This window comes from Sinocyclocheilus anshuiensis, unplaced genomic scaffold (genome assembly GCF_001515605.1).
Source record: "Sinocyclocheilus anshuiensis isolate Anshui unplaced genomic scaffold, SAMN03320099.WGS_v1.1 scaffold579, whole genome shotgun sequence".
Taxonomy (NCBI): Eukaryota; Metazoa; Chordata; class Actinopteri; order Cypriniformes; family Cyprinidae; genus Sinocyclocheilus; species Sinocyclocheilus anshuiensis.
Genome location: NW_015551075.1, coordinates 1926024 through 1946673, shown reverse-complemented (window position 1 = coordinate 1946673; position 20650 = coordinate 1926024). Strand labels below are relative to the sequence as shown.

The window sequence follows — 20650 nt, the reverse complement described above, 5'->3', positions numbered from 1 at the left end:
GCCACAGCTCCACGAACCTTTCCTCCATCTCATAATTCCACCTAGCAGCACCATCATCTCTCTTTCGTTTTGCCATATTTGAAACCTGTGTATGAAAGAGCTTCTGTGTGGCAGCGGCCAGAGAGCTCTCACAGGAGGAGGACGAGCTGGGCCCACAGGCTTTGGTGTTTTTTTAGTTGATATCTGGGGGCTTGCAGCAAAAGAGTGGGAGAGTTTGCTCCCATCATAAACCAGTTCCTCCATTTTCTGACAGAAGCTTAGAAGTGGAGATGCTGGAGAGAGGGATAATGTGTCTGGTGAGTGGGGTTAGTGTGACAATCAGTTTCGGCTTGTTCCTCTACACTTGGTATAAACTGTTGAGATTCACTAGATTCATGGAACTCACCGGCTGTATGCTGAGGGTGTCCGTGACGATGGTCTGCTGAGTGTTCTGCCTGTTTTGGAAGTCCAGCAAGTAACTTTGTTTCAAGAACCGCAATCCTTTGTAGAAGTTTGCAGCAGTTCATGCAGCAAGTAGATTCAACAGGAGGCATTTTCTTTCTTTTATTATAGTTCCAGCTATTAAAATAGTTCAGTTTTGTTTGTAATGGCAAAGTTATTATATTTAGTTTAAGCATATAACAATGTTTAAACGTTAAACCTAGATAAATGTGTGCTATCCAATAGTTTGGCAGGAGAGTGGAAGCTAAAGCGCGCTTTGCAGGACATGGAGGCACCAACGCGATCACTTGCATTTTTTTTCAGTGGATACACTGTAATTTTTGCTCATAAAGGTAAGAGTAATACATAATTCGTAACTGTAAAGGGTCTACTTTTATTTGTGTGCACTCACAATACGAGAATTCACTGACCAAAATCAGCTTGAAAATGCTAACAAAGATGGATCTGTAATTGAAAGGTACTCTGTTATTTCATCAGTCACTCATGGAAGTCTGGTGGCTGATGGCCTTCTGGCAACATTAATTTCAGGATAGAAGACAATTTTATAGATTTGAGTGCAAAGGTTTGAGCGTGCACATCCGAGTGAGAGAGAGCGCGCATCCTGTTTTGTGCATTATATACTGTTAGATGTGTTTTGTCCACATTTCATATGTTGAATAATTATATCACTAGGTAACAAAGATACATTAACAAAAAAAAATCTTTTAGAAGGGCCTCACTGATTAATTTTGCCTGGGGCCCCCACTTCATGCAGGTACGCCTCTGTCAACACTGCCATGATGTCTTTTTTGCTATCACATGCTATTTACGACTCAGGTGATTGGCTCCAAACCTGAGAGAGAAATTATGTACTGACTAACTGCCATTGAAATGAATGGGAACGCTAACAGATAGCTGTCTTCAGGTGCATCGAACCTTACTGAAACAAACAGAGCAATGTTTTGATAGCACAACAGTGGAAATCACCCAATGAATGGCTTATTTGTTTCTGCACATTAATACTGATATCTGGCAATAGTACCCATTACTTCATTGCTGGAGGGTAGATGCCAAAAGCTAAAGCAATGCACATAGAAAATGGAACTCATTTAAAGCTAACTGACCGGTTAGATCCAACTGAAAACAATTGGGCCAATTACGCCTTGCTTTGGGTCTCATTGGAAATGCTCTGCTGACCCTCAACTTAAAATGTTTCTCAATGATTTGTAATTAAATGCTTCCTGTGTGATGATTCGTTTTTTCCAAGAATATTCAAACTAAATGCATGCTTTGAATAATGGTGTCTGCTAAATGGATAATTATGCTCTCAAAGGCTGCATTTATTTGATCAAATATACAGTGAAAACAGCAATATTATGAAATATTTTTTCAAATTTTAAATAACTGTTTTCTATTTGAATATATTTTAAAATGTAATTTATTTCTGTGATGCAAAGCTGAATTTTCAGCATCATTACTCCAGTTTTCAAAAAACATGAATTATTATCAATTTTAAAAAACAAAAAGATTTTAAGTCAAGCTTTTGTCTCTTGTCTTATGTACTCTTTGGTTTATATGGTTCTTGAGTATATTTGACACGTGGTTTGGGAATTTATACAAAAAAAATGAATAAATCCCAAATCAATAACCATTTTGATCAGTTCATTTGATCAATTCAAACCATTTTGTTGCCATTTCGTCCCCTGAAAAATGTCTTGGACAGATTAAGTTTTTGCGATATTAAGCAGACCATCATGGGTTTGCTGTGTGCTACTGGAATAACCTCGTCTCTCTTCCTTCTTTTGTTTATTGTCAGTAAAACTTTAGAAGAGCTGTAGCAACGGGCCAGCTTGTGTTGTGATTGCGTTCTGCTGATTACAGGAAGATCTGGAAGTGATTCCACAGCTGATTATGTGGTCAGCGAACAAAGACGCTCATTCTGAATCGTAACATCCGAGCAATATCGCTTGCACACAGGCCAGAGCACCTGTTAAAGGTCACTGGAGTAGAAATAACAGACATTGATGGTTTGGATGGAGACAGGCCAGGCTGTAGTTGACCTGAAAGAGAAGGCTGACCATAGAAAAGACAGTTTAACCAAATAACACTTTTCTGCCTTGAAGCAGCCTTAAGAATGCAGTGCATACTTGTTGAATTATGAATTAGGTTGCAGTACTGTTCACAAAGCTTGGGGTCAGTAAAATTTAGATGATTTAAATAAATTAATTCTTTCATTCAGCAAGGACACATTAAATTGATCAAAAGTGACAGAAAAGACGTATAATGTTACAAAAAAGTTACAAAAAAATAATATTTAAAATAAATGCTGTTCTTTTAAACTTTATGTTCGTCAATGAATCCTGAAAAAAAATATCAGTATCAGAATATTAAGCAGCTAAACAGCTGTTTTCAACATTGTTTCTTGAGCATCAAATTAGCATATTAGAATGATTTCTGAACAGTGTTATTTATATCATTAAGATACTATTATGGTTTTTATTAATTTTCAATTTTGGAGTTTTAGTAATTTTGTTGAGTTTTTGTCATATATATAGTTTTAATTATTAATTATGACTTCTTTATTTTAGTTGTAGTTATTTGTAGTCTTGGTAAATACTTGAAGAAGAACATTTGAAAATATTTAATTTAAGTTAATATTTATTTTATTTCAAGAAATAAAAATGTTTTTGTTTTTATGGTTTTAATTTTAGTTTCCGTTTTAGTAGTTAACTGTAATAACCCTGTTTCAGAAGACTGGAGTAATGGCTGATGAAAATGCACCTTTATCATCACAGGAATAAATTATGTTTCAAAAAATATCACAATAGAAAACAGTTATTTTAAGTTGTAATAATATTTTTCTATATTACTGTTTATAATATAATGAAATCTTACAGACTTACAGACAGTGTAAAATTTCAGCAACAAGAAAAAGAAAAAATCAGATGTTGCATTTTAATTACATGTTAAGCAGCATCTGATGTCACATTTTTTTTCCACCATAATGTGGTGTAATATATTTCAGACAACCCTGCCCTTAAATGGCACATATAAATATAACAAACTGTGATTGATCACGGACTGACAGAAGTAATATCAGCTGCAATCTCTTGCATGACTCATTATTTAATCGTTATTATCTCATCGTTGTTATGACTCATTATTATTATTTTATTTTTTTGCACAAACTTAGATTAAAAATGCAAAATAGCCATTTTTATTTCCACTATGATAACTGGATACCTCTTGCTGAATTAAATATGCAGCAAATATGGTGAGGTTGTTCGACAACAATGTAGCAATGTGGAATAATCTCTTAAATTGTAAAAAATAAATGGTATGCAATATGCAGTGCACACTATGCCGTATTCAGTAAAAAGCTAGAATTTCGTTCTAAATCGTTTCGCTCAAGGGCTGGATGATTGCAGAGAAAGATTGAGATCTTAATAACAGTCTGGTTGCATCTTCTTTCCACCCTTCAGAAGTCGTGATGTGAACCTTTTCTGTTTAGGGTGACTGCTGCTCTTCTGAGCGGAATTAATACGCTGAAATATGATAGGCTAATGCTTTTAGGCTGAGGTAATAGGACATTTAGAAAGTCAATATCTTGTTGTCCTGTTTTCTCTCTATTTCTGTCTCTAAGCATCCTCTTCTCAAAACACATTGCTGCATATTTCATACAGCTGCAGCTGGATTCATGTTATTTGGAAAGAGTCACGGATGGCAAATCATTTCCTGTTTTTATTTAATTTAAATTTTTTTTAAATGCACTTTACTAGATTGACAGTGTTGTTGTTATTACCTGACTGGCAGTCTAAGTGAAAAGTACTTCACAATGGAAAATAATGCTTTTTTATTTTTCAATATAGCATGCATTTATTTTATGTTCCCAAGAAGCACACAAACAGACAAAGAACCTCATAAATAAGTGAGCGGTTTAAAGAGAGAATAATCAGGGGCAGGTCTAAAAATGATTACTGTTGAGACAAAAGATGGAGGGGCTGTGCCACAAAGAAGAACAATGACTTTGTAACATATCTGATTTTGTTTTGTGTTTGTTCCACAGGAATTGTGAGGGCAGGAACATCCGCTACAGAACATGCAGCAACACAGTAAGTCAATGTTACGAGGCCCAACAGCAATCTGTGTCTGCAGAAGCAGTTTTACACAGAATTGGAGCGCCTGTTGTTCATAAACAGATCCCTCATACCTTGCTTGTTCATTCATTAGATATTTGGACTAATTTGGTTGTTCGTCCTGTTACACACTCACAGCTCTGTGGATTAATCCCAGGTTACTCCAGAGGGATTTAACCTGCAATAAATTCATGTTTAAGCTTTGTACCAATAAATAATAAAAAAAAAATGGTCACACTTTAGTTTGGGGACCAATTCTCACTATTAGCTAACTATTAACTAGTTCGTCCTGTTACACACTCACAGCTCTGTGGATTAATCCCAGGTTACTCCAGAGGGATTTAACCTGCAATAAATTCATGTTTAAGCTTTGTACCAATAAATAATTTAAAAAAAATGGTCACACTTTAGTTTGGGGACCAATTCTCACTAGTAGCTAACTATTAACTAAGACTTTTACCTCAATAAACTCCACATTTGCTGCTTATTAATAATTAATAAGGTAGTTGTTAAATTTAGGTGTTAGGTAGGATTAAGTGATCTAAAATATAGTCATGCAGAATAAGGAATTAATATGTGCTTTATAATAATAATAAACAGCCAATATGCTAATAATATGCATGCTTATAAGCAACTACTTAATAGTGAAAATTGGTCTCTAAACTAAAGTGTTACCAAAATCTTTTACTATTTACTTCATACTGCATGTACTATGCAGTGTATTTTTTTTTACAAATATTTTTCCAAAATAGCATACAGAATACAGTAGCATACACATAGTGTGTCGCAGGCAGTTTTTAGTATAATACTATGCAATTTTGGCAAAAATAAGCGATTATATTGGCGAACACATTGAAACATTTCAAAGGGTACGGAGCCCCTAACGGGTTATAGTGATGGAAGGAAAAAATTGTATTTCAGTGCTTTTGCATCTGCTTGCAAAACGTTGTGTCACAAAAGTATTGTGTGTTCACAAGAAACTTTGCGTTCTCTCACAAAACATTGCATTCTCTCGCAAAAATATTGTGTTCCCTCAAGAAACTTTTTGTTCTCTCGCAAAACGTTAGCATTTTTTCACAAAACATTTGCGTTTTCTCGCCAAACGATTGCATTCCCCAGAGAAAGTTTATATCTCACACAAAATTACAAAACTATTGTGTTCCCCCAAGAAACATTGCATTCTCACAAAACATTTGCGTTGTCTTGCAAAAGTATTGTCTTCCCTCAAGAAACGTTGCATTCTTTTGCAAAATGATTGGATTCCCCAGTGAATCTTTACATTCCCTCATAAAAGCACTGAAATATAGTTTTCCATTGCAAAAGTTTTGCGAACAAATGCAAAGTTTCTCAGGGGAACACAACAGTTTTATGAGAGAATGCAAAATATTTCAAATGTATTTTTTTTCTCTCATGTCAATATTATTATTATTATTATTATTATTTAACCATCACCATGTCCCTTTAGGGGCTTTGTAAAAGGAAAGTAGTATGAAATAGAAATAATTATATTTAATTTATTTAATAGAATAATTCAAGTGAAGTGAATTTTCTATTAGAGATGTCTAGATTGTGACATTAATGGAATTGTTATGGAACCAGAATTTTGCCCTATGATTCAATCAATAGTCCCCAACTACTTGACAGACTCATTTTGAGAGCTGTTAGATGCCCATGTGTCTCAATGAGCATTTTAATCAAAAGCTAGTGTTTTTCTACCATTTAAGTGGTTTCATCTGGAATCACATTCCTCCTTCACCCACAATTCCAATCAGAGCCATCTGGGAAAGATTCCCAGCATAACATTTATCCCATTTCCGTCAAAACCGCGAGAACTGATGCTTGGTCTTCCCTGTCAGGCTTTATAATTGCTGTTGATGAGGTTCATTGTCGAATTGTTCTTTTTATTTCCATTACTGATCCTGACATTGAAGCCTTTGTGAGTTGTAATCGCTCTATCCGATGGAGATGCTTCAATCACGGGCATCACTGATGATCTTTGCACATGGGAGTCCCGAGCTGCAGAGGAAGAATTGTGGTTTTCTTCAGTGCACAGGAGATGACATAGGAAATATTGTTTTTCAAAACATGGAGGCTTGCCACAGTTCAATTACGCTGTCACCATTCGTTAATGCACCCAGTCATCTGCATAAGCTTTATGATGTTACACACATGATCACGATTCAATCTCGCCGTGTAGAAAATAATATTTCCAGAGCCATTGTCAGGTCAGCTGTTATTTTTGGGCCTATTAAATGTCAGAGTTTCTGTATTATAGTGAAAGATGGTGCTGAGTAGTAACTGATTTTATGTAATCTGGATTACATAATCAGATTACAAAAATTTTATACTTGAAATTAGATTATATTACATTTTAAAATAATGGCAAAAAATGGCAGTAAACTATTCATAATTTACATGATTCTTCCTAACTCTTGTTTGTCTTTTACATTTGTCTGTTGCTTATATATGTTGGGAAAATCAGATTACCTAAAATGTGTAATGTAATTTTCATAATGTAATTTTTATTCAGTAACGGACTGCAGTTTGTAAGTAATCTACCCAAAGATATGAGAAATAATTGGTAGCCGCCAAATTTTTCTTACCCATGTCTTTCTTCCAATCAGGACTGTCCTCTGGAGTCAGGTGACTTCAGGGCTCAGCAATGCTCCGCCCACAACGACATCAAGTACCAGGGACAAACCTATGAGTGGATACCTGTGACGTATGATCCTATTTCACCCTGCGCACTCCGATGTCAAGCCCGGGGCAAAAACCTGGTGGTGGAACTGGCGCCCAAAGTGTTGGACGGCACTCGGTGCAAAGCGGATTCTCTGGATATGTGCATCAGTGGGATTTGTCAGGTGAACATCAATTAACTTAAGCTACGTAAGCTGACAGTGATGCACCCTTTGAGTTTGAAACATCAGTGCATTACATTATAAGAGTTGCCATAAGGGGTGCCTAGCGAGCATTAGTTGGTTTCTATACTAGGTTTATTTGGTGTAGAAATCATTTTCACTCAGAAATCGGTAGTAATTTTCACAAACAGTTACAAAGAAACGGCAAGTAACACATTGAATTAAACATGAAATTTTGAAGTAAAAACTGAAATAGTATTTTCTTGTAAAACATACTCCAATAATCCTTTTTTTTGAATGTACAACTTTAATTGTATTTTATTTTGTATTTATTTATTTATTTTACAGTGTAGTGGTGAGCAATATGACCAAAATCTTATTTCATGATGCGAGTCATTTCATTTCGTAATAATGATATATATCACAATATAGTTATTTTATTTATTTATTTTTTTGTTATAAAAAATAAGATCCAAACAATAGGACAAATGCAGTATGAAGTAAACAGTATGTCTGTTTAACAGTAGCATTTAACTGAATAATAAAACTTCACAATAATACATAATGTTTATTACAATAAAATAAATAATTATAATAAAACAATTCTAATAAAATAACATTTAAAATGGTAATAAAATAAAGTGTCACCATATTAATTAAATGTACATTTATTCTTATTAAAGCTGCAAAAGTTGTTGTTTTTTCACAGCTTATTGCGCTTAACTCTTTTTAACATCAAACACATCCCATGCATTATTTTCTTTGTCAATAACTTTAGGCAATCCTGCACTTCATGGATATATTTACATTCCATTATATATACACTATATAGCAAAATCTTTATCAATAGACACTTCATACTGTCGCCAAGATAAATATTGTCACACGGCCCAGTCCTAGTTGTCTATTTAAGGTCTTTACTGCAATGACGAAGCACAATGACTTATCATTCCTGATTTGTTTTATGCAAAATCATGATCTTTGCTAGATACTGTACAAAAGTAATCATTGTCTGATAGTATTGCAAATGTAATTAGCAATGCTTGTCCACCGGTATGAGAGAAAGAAGAGCTTTTTTTCAGAACGTCCATTGTTTATAGGCTTGCTTTTGGCTGTTTTTACTTTGTTTCTGGCTTGGATTTGTGAAATATTGTAAAAACAACTGTCTAACGGAAATGGGAGCTTACCAGGTGCACTTGAACGTAGTGTGAAATGGCATAACTCCCAGAAAACCAAACGTTCTGTTAAAAACTGAAATCTGAAAATGTTATTTATACGTAAGCCTACTTAAGTGAGCATTTACAGCGCTTAAGTTAATACCACTGTCCTTTAAAGTTCAGTCTAGGCTTGTTGATGAGGTGAAAAACACTCTTTTGAAGCCAAAGCCACTCAGTGTTTACAAGGAAGAATTCTTGACCTATTCAGCTCGGTTCTGACATGCATTACTGTAATATTAGCACAGTGAGAATAAGCTTTACAGTTTTATCCAATTCGTTTCCTGAATATATATGGATCAAGTCTCCATCCACTGAAGTTACCAAACCATCTGCTTCTGCCATAGTATCAGTCTTTTTTAATTGCGTGTCCAAAAGCTTAATGTTATTGTTTAGTGGTACTGACGCCAACAGGTTTTCCATTCTGGATATTTCTAACAGTGCAGTGCTTAAAATAAAAAAAAACTTGCAGCTAAAATGGAAAGATAATGAAATAATGACCATAAACATAGGAAAACTGTCTCTCTTTTTTAGTGTTACACATGTGGGGATTTGGGGTATATTTAGGCCATGATTCTGCCAGATTAACCTCAGTTCTGTGTCTGTGTGTGAGCAAAAGGGAGAAAGTGGCCTGCATCCACAGAAAGACAGGGATTGAGTTTCCATTTGACCATGGCTCCGCTTTTGGAAGTTAAAAACGCAGGATTTCCAAACACAAGGTTTCCAATTGCTTGGAAATTAACATTATTACTTGCATATATAAAAGAGTTTATTTAGCACTAATTTTGCATTAATTTTGCAAATAGCTTTCCAGTGCACCTAGAGCTTGAATAACTTTGGATTGTTTTTAAAGTTTCCTTGACTGTGTTTGATGTGCTCATGTGATTCTCTTTTCCCATATGGAATGCAAAAAGTAATATTCTGAAGGATGAAGGGGGGTGAATGCTATTAAGCCCTCAAAAAAGACAAAAAAGCACCGTAAAAGTAGTCCATATGACTTGTGCACAATATTCAAAGTCCTCTGAAGTCATTAGCTTTTTGTAGACAGGCTGGAACAAGTCATAATTCACTTAAAATCTTAAAAAGTCTATTTTGTGGTTCTGAATATATTAAAAAATGGTGCATAAAAGGCATGTTCGGCCAGGTTTGATGTCCATTTGGTCATGCACATTGTGTCACTGAACAAGATGTACAAATCTGATTATGTGGAAGTCTTAAAGGGGTCATAGGATGCTACATGCACGACATTTCAGTGTAACCGGTTTTTACATTTTAAATAAATAACTAACGAAATAAATAAATAAATACATTTCTATTTTTAGCATTATTATTATTTTACATTATTATTTTTAGCATATTTTAAGGCAGCAATAAATATTAATACTAAATATTATTATGGTGGAAAACCACAGGGAGCCCTTTAAGCTTTTCTTTTGTTGTCAACAGTCAGTTTATAAGCGCTTTTTAATACAAGTTTGGGAAGATGGTTAGTGCATGTTGCATTCCCAAATGCAATCCAAACTCAGAGCAGATGCAGAAGAGAGCAGTTCTCGTTGAGCAGCATTAACTACGAACTGAGCCGCTCTGAGACACTGAAAACACTGGATCATGAGCTGCTCACGTGTAAATGAACACAGTGCCATGCTTCGCTCTGAAACACACAGCACACATATTTATTTAATTAAATCACAGCTAATTTAATTGAAGCTGATTTAATAATCGCACTGAGCCATATCACAATTTCGTTTTTGCTTTGATTAACTGTGCAGCTCAACATGATACTATGCATTTAAATGAGTCAGTGGACTTTTCTCCCTTTTTCTTAAATTTGAATTTTTGTATTGCTGTATCAAATCAAATAATCCTCAAGGTTCAGAAACACTCTAAAGCCATGAACTTTTATATGTTTCAAGCAGTCTTACATTCCCTGTGGTCTTCAGTTAGTGCAAGCATTGGCAGCTTTATTTGCCTGCTTAATTTATGTGAATGCCAGCAGCCGGATTGTTTGCATTCTGGGACTGAAGATAGAGTTATTGATTCCCTTTAAAGCGTGTGAGGGAATCTCAGCCCATTTGTGAGAAATAACACACATCATGCTGTGCCTCTTGCTTGTAAATAGCTAGTTGTCATTTATTTAAGATTATTACCCAAATACTCAGTTTGTGTTTCTGTCTGCTGGGCAAGTATTGGGTTTTTAGGCAGGACGCCATTGCTGAAATCATGTCTGTTCATGATCCAGCCTCATCTACAGAAGAAGTGAGTATAATGTTTTGTAATGAATCTTTGCAAATCACCTTTCCTAATTATGTGCTAATTAGCAAGTTTCACGATGGGGTTTTTAGGCAGGACGCCATTGCTGAAATCATGTCTGTTTAAAAATATCAAATACCAGAACCGTTTTATGTAACAACCACACCTCAAATTAATTAAGACAGCTAATTTTTAGTTCTGCACACGGTACTGCTCAATGTTGCCTTTAAACATTCCAGCCTGAGGTCTGAAAAGAGCTGTTTTTGACAGGGTAAAAAAGGTGTTTTTTACACTACCATTGAGAAATTTTAACCAAACTATGTTACAGACTTTTCATGAAGACCCTAAAGAATCATATCAACTTGTGGAAAATGGGCATCCTATGACCCCTTTAATAAGATTTGAGGGTAATATTTTAACCAAATTACAGTTTAAATTTATGTGTTCGTCTATTCCTTACACAATGATATCATATGGCTTTGAAGGCTTCGAATATAGTGCACAAATCTTATTTTTATGGAGATGTTTTGGTCATTTTTGGAGCTCAAAAGTGTCCCATTTCCAGTTTATTTTGTTGACAAGAGCATCTGGCACATTCAGCTAAACTTTGCTTTTCTGTTCCACCAAAAAAAGAAAATCATTCAGGTTTGGAACAACATGTACATGTACATGACAGAATATTCATTTTTGGGTGGACTTTCTCAAGGTTTTCTTCATGTTTTCAGTAGACGTAGACTCTCTGTTTTCCAATTGGCCCACAGCAAAGAAACACAATATACTCAAACCAAATCAGATACTATCATCAGTATTCAATGCAGTACTGCACGGTAACTGAATTCAATAATGTTGATGAAACTTCTCTTGCATTGCACTGAATTTGACCTCAGTCCCTGTGAGTGTTACGCAAATTGGAGTAAATGATGCTTGTATGTTGTACTTGTGCTTGTTTACCAGAGCTACTGGGTAAAGTCGTGCTGCTTGCTTTCTCTGGCTGCTTTCTCTATTGCCCTGCTAATGTAAACAGAATTTTGCATTAAAACTGGGCAGCTTTTCTGGTGCAGATGGTAGATTCCTAGCAGAACATCACTGTCCGAAGCACAGATTTCTGGGTAAATATTGAGGAACGCTGGGAGGGAACTTATGTGCAAGGGGTGAAAACTTCTGAAAAAATATTCTGCAACTTGCATGCTTTATATGCTGACTGTCCAGGAATTTTTATGATGCTTGTTAGAGCTTAAACATTGTAGTTTGGAGCCAGTTTCTCAATCCACCTCCTTTTATTGCCAGTTTCTATTCTGTTTTGGAGGAAGCATGATTTATTGGTTGAGGTCCGGCATAAATCAGTTGCATCTCAAAATAGTGTTTCAGCCGGAAGGATGAATCAGGAAAATGTTAATTTAAAATGTTGTTGATGATGAGTCTAATTTGGAGTCTAAAGTCTTTTTTTTTTTTTTATGTATTCCTGCCATCCTGTGTCCTTTTTTTCCCATTTTGCCTTTTTCTGAGTTATGCCGCTGTTATTTCCAACAGGTAGTTGGCTGTGACAGACAACTGGGAAGCAACGCTAAAGAGGACAACTGTGGCGTGTGCGCTGGAGACGGTTCCACTTGTCGACTGGTCCGAGGCCAGGCTTTGCCCCACGTGTCACCTGAGGAACGTAGGTACACGCATACATGAGCACATTCTCCTTTGTTGGTGCTACACTGTTGGTTTTGTTTTTAGACTGTTGCTCTGTTTGTTGGAGCATCCCGAGCAGCCAGACACAACAACATTGGATCAGCCCAGAGCCGTAACCAGCGTAGACAGTGAGGGGGGCAAGTTTTAGGCTGGTGTTCCTCAGTGGTCTAACAGTGCTCATCAATGTCAAAATAATGGCCAAACAAATCAAAGTAGGCGGAGTTTACTGTTCGCAAGCAGAGCGCGAATTCCAGCGCAAAGCTTCAGTTTTAACACATACTGGTAAAAAATGTATAGCCTGAATGCAAGTCGCTTTGGATAAAAGCATCTGCTAAATGCATAAATTTATTTATTTATTTACATTTATTTAACATTGAAAGAGAGTAGAGTAAAGAAGTAAAACATTTAATATTTGACAACTTAATGTTTTAAATGACCGACAGTAATATCCAGCGACTTTTTTTTTCTCAAATATTGCTGTTTTGGTATAATTTATGTGTCATTTATTTAATTCCTAACTGAATGTGAGGAGACAAGAAATGTTTGGGGTGTTCGACATATTAGGCACACAAATAAGAGTGAATGTGTGTATATTTTAAAATATTATTTTCAAATTGTTAAAAATGATTACTTCCATACTAGAATTAGAGCATTTCCTTTACCATTCTAATAGATTCTGTCCCTTTATACTTTAAGGTTCAAGACATCATTATGGCCTTGGATCAACCAATGACATTTGGACTGGAATTGTTTATAAATGTAGTTAGAGCTTAATTTTAAAGCATTTTTGATTTGTGGAAAAAGTCTAATTGTATAATTGTGTAATTGTGCAAGCATTGGCAGCTTTATTTGCCTGCTTAATTTATGTGAATGCCAGCAGCCGGATTGTTTGCATTCTGGGACTGAAGATAGAGTTATTGATTCCCTTTAAAGCGTGTGAGGGAATCTCAGCCGCTTTGTGAGAAATAACACACATCATGCTGTGCCTCTTGCTTGTAAATAGCTAGTTGTCATTTATTTAAGATTATTACCCAAATACTCAGTTTGTGTTTCTGTCTGCTGGGCAAGTATTGGGTTTTTAGGCAGGACGCCATTGCTGAAATCATGTCTGTTTAAAAATATCAAATACCAGAACTGTTTTATGTAACAACCACACCTCAAATTAATTAAGACAGCTAATTTTTAGTTCTGCACACGGTACTGCTGAATGTTGCCTTTAAACATTCCAGCCTGAGGAACACAAGGTTATTTCTGTGGCACTTTGTTCTCGCCTTGAGTTTTATGTTGGTTTTGGGAAGATCTTGCAGTGTATTGTGTTTGGTGGCTGCCGAGGATTTTTCCTCATCCAAAAATTCCTTTGTCTTCCAGCAAAATGCTCCAATGAATTTGATTACAGCGTCATTCCAAAGCCTTGTTGGCTGCATAGGCAGCATTTAAGGCATCATAAGCGCACTTCCCACACAAAAGCTGTTTCAAAGGGTAGGAAGCGTGACTATACAGCTTTCTAAGATACCTTTGGTAACATCACATGTGTGAAAATGCATTACGATGACCCCATCCGAGATGGATGACACAGGACAAGTTAATTATAAATATACACGGCCGTTCAAAAGTTTAGGGTTGGTAAGATTAAGGTATTATGCTCACCAAGGCTTTTTTTTTTTTGTGCTAAAAATACAGTGAAAACAGTAATATTGTGAAATATTATTACAATTTAAAATAACGGATTTCTATTTGAATACATTTTAAAATGTAATTTATTCCTATGATGCAAAGCTGAATTTTCAGCAGCCATTATTCCATTCTTCAGAGTCACATGATCCTTCAGAAATCATTCTAATATGCTGTTTTCCTATTATTGTCAGTGTTGAAAACAGCTGTGCTGCTTAATATTTTTGTGGACAATGTGGTACTATAAATTATAAATGTCTTTACTGTCACTTTTAATCAATTTAATTGATCCTTGCTGAATTAAAGTATTCATTTCTGTCTTTAAAATAAACAAATAAATAATACTAACCCCAAACCTTTGAATGGTAGTGTACACAATTCCTTCAATATAAGATTATTGTCTGTATATTTTTGGGATTTATGTGCTTTGTTAGAATATGACATTCTTAGCTTAGCCACATGCTATCACCAAATTCTATTGAATCATCTGTGTTTTAGGTCATAATTTGTTCCAAATCTGTTTTGTTTCGGTTGATGCTCCCTTAGAAGGTGTCTGGCAATGTAGGCAGTAGAAAGCAAGACAGGTTTTGGAGCAGAGCCTGAGCGACTGGAACTTTTCTCCTAACCAAAGCGTTTTCACACAATCATGCTATTCATTTTCAAAGCCTGTTAAACCAAAAAAGAGGAAACTCGATCCAAACAAGTTATGCATTCTTTAATAAAAGCCGTCTCACTAATAATTCACATGCGTGGCACTGACATGTAGGCATCTCGTAAGTCGTCATGAGGTCTCCAGATGGAAGTCCGGTGATCGGATAGGTCATTCCCAAAAAAGACTTCAATCCGGGCTGGATGAAGGTCAGGATTCCAGAGCGTCACATGGATCTGTTAATATTAAAATGCAATAAAGCTGCTATAATGAGCCTCTGGCTTGTACAATTCATTCCTTTTACTCTGCAGTGACTCATTTCTGCATTTTTGAAAGGAGAGCGAAAGAAACACAGATGCATTGTGGGAGCGTTTTTGTGATTTTAATTTTACTTGTGGGTCGATGCATCTTTGTTGAGCAGTTAGTCACATTAGATTTCTTTTTTTTCCTCCTTCGTTATAAACAAATTTGAAGTCACACTTGCATGGTTGGGTTATTTTTAAAGCGAGGGCAATTATGTCTTGGGTATTTTTTATTGGTAATTATGAAACGCAGCATTGTTTGAGCATTTTTTGGCCTGTTTACAACTGACTGGTGTCTGAAACTTTATTTCATTATAGCAATAAATTCCAGAACTTTCTAAATGTTTCCAAAAGTAAATATTTTGAGGCTCCCATGACGTTGGCTCATTTCCAAGCCCTATAATTGCTGGATGCAGTGAGCAATTGCTGAGTGAAGGGAAAAGCACCTCTTTTCCTGCATTAATTCCCGCTAATGCAATAAACTGCATTAACACTTTGCATCTACACAAACCGCACACTTTATATTCAAGCCCAAAGTTCCTCAGTTAAAACTGTTAAAAAAGTTATTATGGAAGCTACTTTGAAAGCTGCAGCTTGCCAGGCTGGCAAGCTAAGGTTGTTTGCTGTTAAAACCAAGAGCACTTTTTGCCCTCGGGCTTTTAACTTAAAAAACACTTTTAACACTCTCACTAGTTTATTTATTGGTCCGAGGGCTGCCATATATATAATATATATATTCTTCAGAAGTTCATGGGCATGTAGGTTGAATATGTATGTTGTTTAATAGCCTTCTGTGGTGAAAATGACAGTGATGGAAATTACTAGGAATGCACCGATACCACTTTTTTTCAGAACAAGTCCGATACCTATACTTTCATTTTTGGTACTCTCCGATACCGATACCTGTATTTTCACAGCATTTGTAATTTTTTTTAAATATTGGGTACAGAAACAAAATAATAGTAATAATAATAATATGAATCATGTTAGTTGGCTTCATTTAGCTAACCGATATTACCTTCAGTTATTGCCACACTTAATTATACCTGTTAAAATGTATTGTATAAGCTTTTGTTACTTTCACTGTTCATTTTAATGGCGCATTAGAGCTGCTCCATTGCAGCAGCTCAATACTGTAATCACAAAGCGTTTTCCTAAAATAATGCAGGGAACCACTCGTTATACATTATACGAGTGCACGCGTACTATTTTGGTGATGTAATTTGCGTCACGCGCAGTGTAAACGGACCCTTGCGTACGAGTAAAAACCGAAGTATACTTTGGCCTTAAAGCAAGCTAAACATACGCAGCGCGCACACGTTTGTATTGGTGCAGAATGAGAGACACTTACAGCCTAGCGCATTTCACCCAGTCTGCTAGTTTCACTTCTGCTTTACATAAAGTTGTGTATGCTTGACGTTTAAAATAAATGCTGTTTACAGTGAATACCCCTATAATTTTTGTTTGTTTTATATTTACGATTTAGTTTTAATCCAAATGCATGCGCTAATGGAGCGAACAGCAATCAAGATCATGCAACAGAAGTGCGCGCTCTCAGACTCTCTCGCTCTCCTTACCGTCAAATAACTTTAGTAACTTGTGCATTGTTTTACTTACTTGCTTTTGACATATCCCACCGAACTACAAACTTTCCAGTGATGTCTGTGAGATATTCACTTGACAAGCTCACGCATCTGTGCAGCCGCGCGCTCAATCCACTCAGCGCGCTCTGCTTATCAGCTCGGGCACATCCGCAATACAGCCGTGAATATTGAATGTTTAACATTATATTAATTACTTACATGTACTTCATAGACATCCTTAATCTCTAATAACTCCATTCTACTCTCTGTTGTTCTGTTTTCAGTGTTTCTTTTTCTGGACACAGCTCTATTCACACACTGTTTGGTATCGGGGCATTTTTACGAGTACGAGTACGAGTACAGGAGCGCAGTATCGGACCCGATACCGATACCAGTGTATTTTCACACTGTTTGCATGCACTTTTATAACATTACATCTTGATTGGAAACGATTGGAAATAAAAAGTACTGTGTGCGAGTGATATTTACATTGATTTTTAGTTGATTTCTATACACGTGTCTCATACTGTATTTCATATTTAGTGTGCTCTTAAAAAAAAAAAATCTTTAGAAAAGTGGATAATGTCCTAGCAGAAAATTACCAGTACTTTTCCTTCAACCCAAAAAAGCTACACAATGCAATGCGTCATTCAAAATATGGGTAAAACGCATGTAAAACAATGTTTGCAATGTTTGCTTATTTTTGGAAATAATTTGGTCATTAAAAAATTCAAAACTCTTTTATTATGTTTGTTCATATTTTAAGGAACAATCACGAGACACCTTTATCTCCCTTAAACAAGACATTTACTTGCAAAATGTAAAAAAAAAATACAAATTCTGTCATTATTTACTCATTTTTGCATTGTTCCAAACCAGTTCCGAAAATATATGTCTGAAGATCCTCCAAAAATCTTCATGGAAAACCATGAGGGTGAGTAAATAATGACAGAATTTTTATTTTTGGGGGAACTATTTCTTCGCTTCAGGGGATTATGCTTGTAATAAGTCTCTTTGTGTAAGAAATCTAAATAAAGAATAAAAAAGTAGTAGAGATACAGCGTAACTGGAGAGATTTCCTGTATTCCTCCCCATTCTCTCCATTGCCCTCGTTCCGCTTGCTTTTACAGAACACTCTCAAACCAACTATAACTGAAAGCACTCAGGCTGCGCTCTGTTGTGGTTTTCTGTTTACTGAGCTGGAAATTGGTGGGTTTTCTTTTTTCAGCAGTACACTGGGAAGCCACAAATGTTTTTTTTATGGAGAGAGGTTGAACACATTAAGCGTGTTGCTGTGTGTGTGTGTGTGTGTGTGTGTGTGTGTGTGTGTGGCTCTGTGTGTGTCTCTTTCTCTCTAACTCCTCATTTACTCTGAAATGTAATGACTGTATTTATGTGCACTTCCATATCTCATATCATCTGTGGATATTGACATGAACTGTGAGGGATGCTGTACTTCTGATCTGTGTTCAGAGTAAAACACTGCATTGCATGTTGAATTTAGTGAGTGACCTGCCAGTTATCACCTAGGAAATAAGTACAGTTGTTTTTCAGATTAATCCAATTTAGTATCATAATTTCAGGTACTGAATTATGTGTTACTTTAATGACTTTCTGGTGTGTGATTCTTCTTCTGCAGCCATAAAAACGGTGATCGAAGTGCCGATGGGTAGCAGAGGCCTCAGAATCACAGCCAAGGGACCAGACATGATTGGTGAGATTATGCATATTAACTATACATATAGATATATGGTGTCTTGTAGCTTCTGTATGGAGATAGAATTGTTGCATAATTCCAAATAAATAGATTATGATCCACAAATACATGTAAAGAGATTAACAAAAATTAAACACATTGACAAATAAATATAATGAGATCCACAAATAAATCTTAGAGATTCACAAACATGAATTAAATTCACAAATAAATAAAATGAGATTTGCAAATGAAAAACATATTCACAAATATCTTTTTATGTCACAAACACAACTTTGGCTGGCATTCATTTGTGAATCGCATCCTGTGCATTTGTAGACCGCTGCATGCATTTGTGGATTTTGAAACATCAAGACGCTGACAAATCCACAAACGCATAGACTCCACCCACCTTCTACTCAAGCCAATCAGATAACAGCCACACTTCGCTGACCAATCGTAGCACGTTCTCGCTATAACCAATCATGTTTTGCTTTACAATCAGAGCGGTCTCGTCCTGAAATAACTTCATTCATTTGCATTGGCTCAAATAGGGCCATAAAAATTGGTACAGTAAAAGATGTTTAAAATTGGATTTCGTTAGACCATTAGACTGTGTATCAAGCCAAGCCACAGTATTATATTTTACGTGCCTTTGAAAATGCCAGAGAAACAGCGCTATGGGAACAACGCCATACTGGATAAAGACACGTTATGGAAGCATCTTGTTATTTAAGATGGAAAGAAAAGCGTCAATAACTGACTAATAAATAACTGGATTCAACCTCATGATAAACATACGAGTTTGTTTAATAGGTAAAATTGCCGTCACACAACAGCCAACAGCGTTTCCCAGTTTTTCAGTCAAGCCGTTTAAATGATGTATATGCTATGTGGATCTAACAATGTATACCGCATTATAAATAATATTTTCAAACGTCAATTAAAAGTATTACAAAGTTGCCATTGTTTGGGTAGGAAAAATATATACGTGGTTCTTTTTAAAATGTGGTGCAGGTGTGTTGAATAAAAAAAATGCATATAAATGTAAGACGAGATATTTATTGGTTAAAAGACTTGATCACGCAAACGATATTTCATATCAGAATCAGACTCACTAGTTTTGATTGTAAAAGTTACTTAACAGCATCCAAAGTTAATGCGTTTTTTATTTACATCGTCCATTCACAAATCCCCAGTACACGCTGCAGTGATGCTGAGGCTAGTACCCAGATGGTCATTTGGGCCCATATTTGATATTATATGTGTTATTATGCCCTATATGTGTCACTGTGATCGTGCTTTAAAAGGCCGAAATTAATAAGCCATTGTGTCATGTTTTACGCCATGTCTCTGCTCACTGTTCGCGCTGCGCTGCAACAGCTGTAACTGCTGTAACTGCAACTGGACTCATCAAAGCAAATGTGCGAATCATTTGTTTTTCATCGTGTCGCGCCACGTCCAGTGTAGACAGGATCGCTGATTATAATTATTTCTATTTGCTTTGGACGCGTGGCGAGGGTGTTACTGATCATGCTCGGGATCTGTGAGTGATTATCTTCATTCACTGATTCTGATGGAAATATAAAGAAGCCTTTCACTCCAACAATCTTTTAGAAACAGGATTTTTTTAACCACACAAACAGCACTTCAGCTCAGTTTGAACAAATTGTCCGTATTATGCAGTTCCTTACAGGGGTGCAAATGAATTTGCTCCCGGCCTGATTGTAAAGCAAAACGTGATTGGTTATAGCGAGAACGTGCTACAGTTGGTTAGCGAAGTGTGGCTGTTATCTGATTGGCTCGAGTAGATGGTGGGTGGAGTCCACGCATTTGTGGATTGTCAGCGTCTTGATGCTAGAAATGTTTCAAAATCCACAAATGCATGCAGCGGTCTACAAATGCACAGAAAGCCATTCACAAATGCACAGCGAGTGATCCACGAATGTGTACAGTGATCTACAAATGCACAGGACGCGATTCACAAATGAATGCCAGGCAAAGTTGTGTTTGACATAAAATATTTTGTGAATATGTTTTTTATTTGCAAATCTCATTTTATCTATTTGTGAATAAAATTCATGTTTGTGAAACTCTGCTATTTATTTGTGAATCTCATTCTATTTATTTGTCAATATGTTTAATTTTTGTTAATCTGTTTAAATTTATTTGTGGATCATAATCTATTTATTTG

At 35.9% G+C, this 20650-nt stretch overlaps 1 protein-coding gene across 1 annotated transcript in view; it reads left to right on the top strand.

Moving 5' to 3' along the window:
• Nucleotides 1-20650, top strand: part of LOC107662271 (ADAMTS-like protein 3) — a 213640-nt gene that overhangs the window by 130371 nt on the left and 62619 nt on the right. The window contains exons 5-8 of the mRNA XM_016452223.1: nt 4487-4532; nt 7181-7417; nt 12409-12535; nt 18400-18474. Of these exons, the coding sequence (XP_016307709.1) occupies nt 4487-4532; nt 7181-7417; nt 12409-12535; nt 18400-18474 (485 nt within the window). The remainder of the gene's footprint in view (nt 1-4486; nt 4533-7180; nt 7418-12408; nt 12536-18399; nt 18475-20650) is intronic.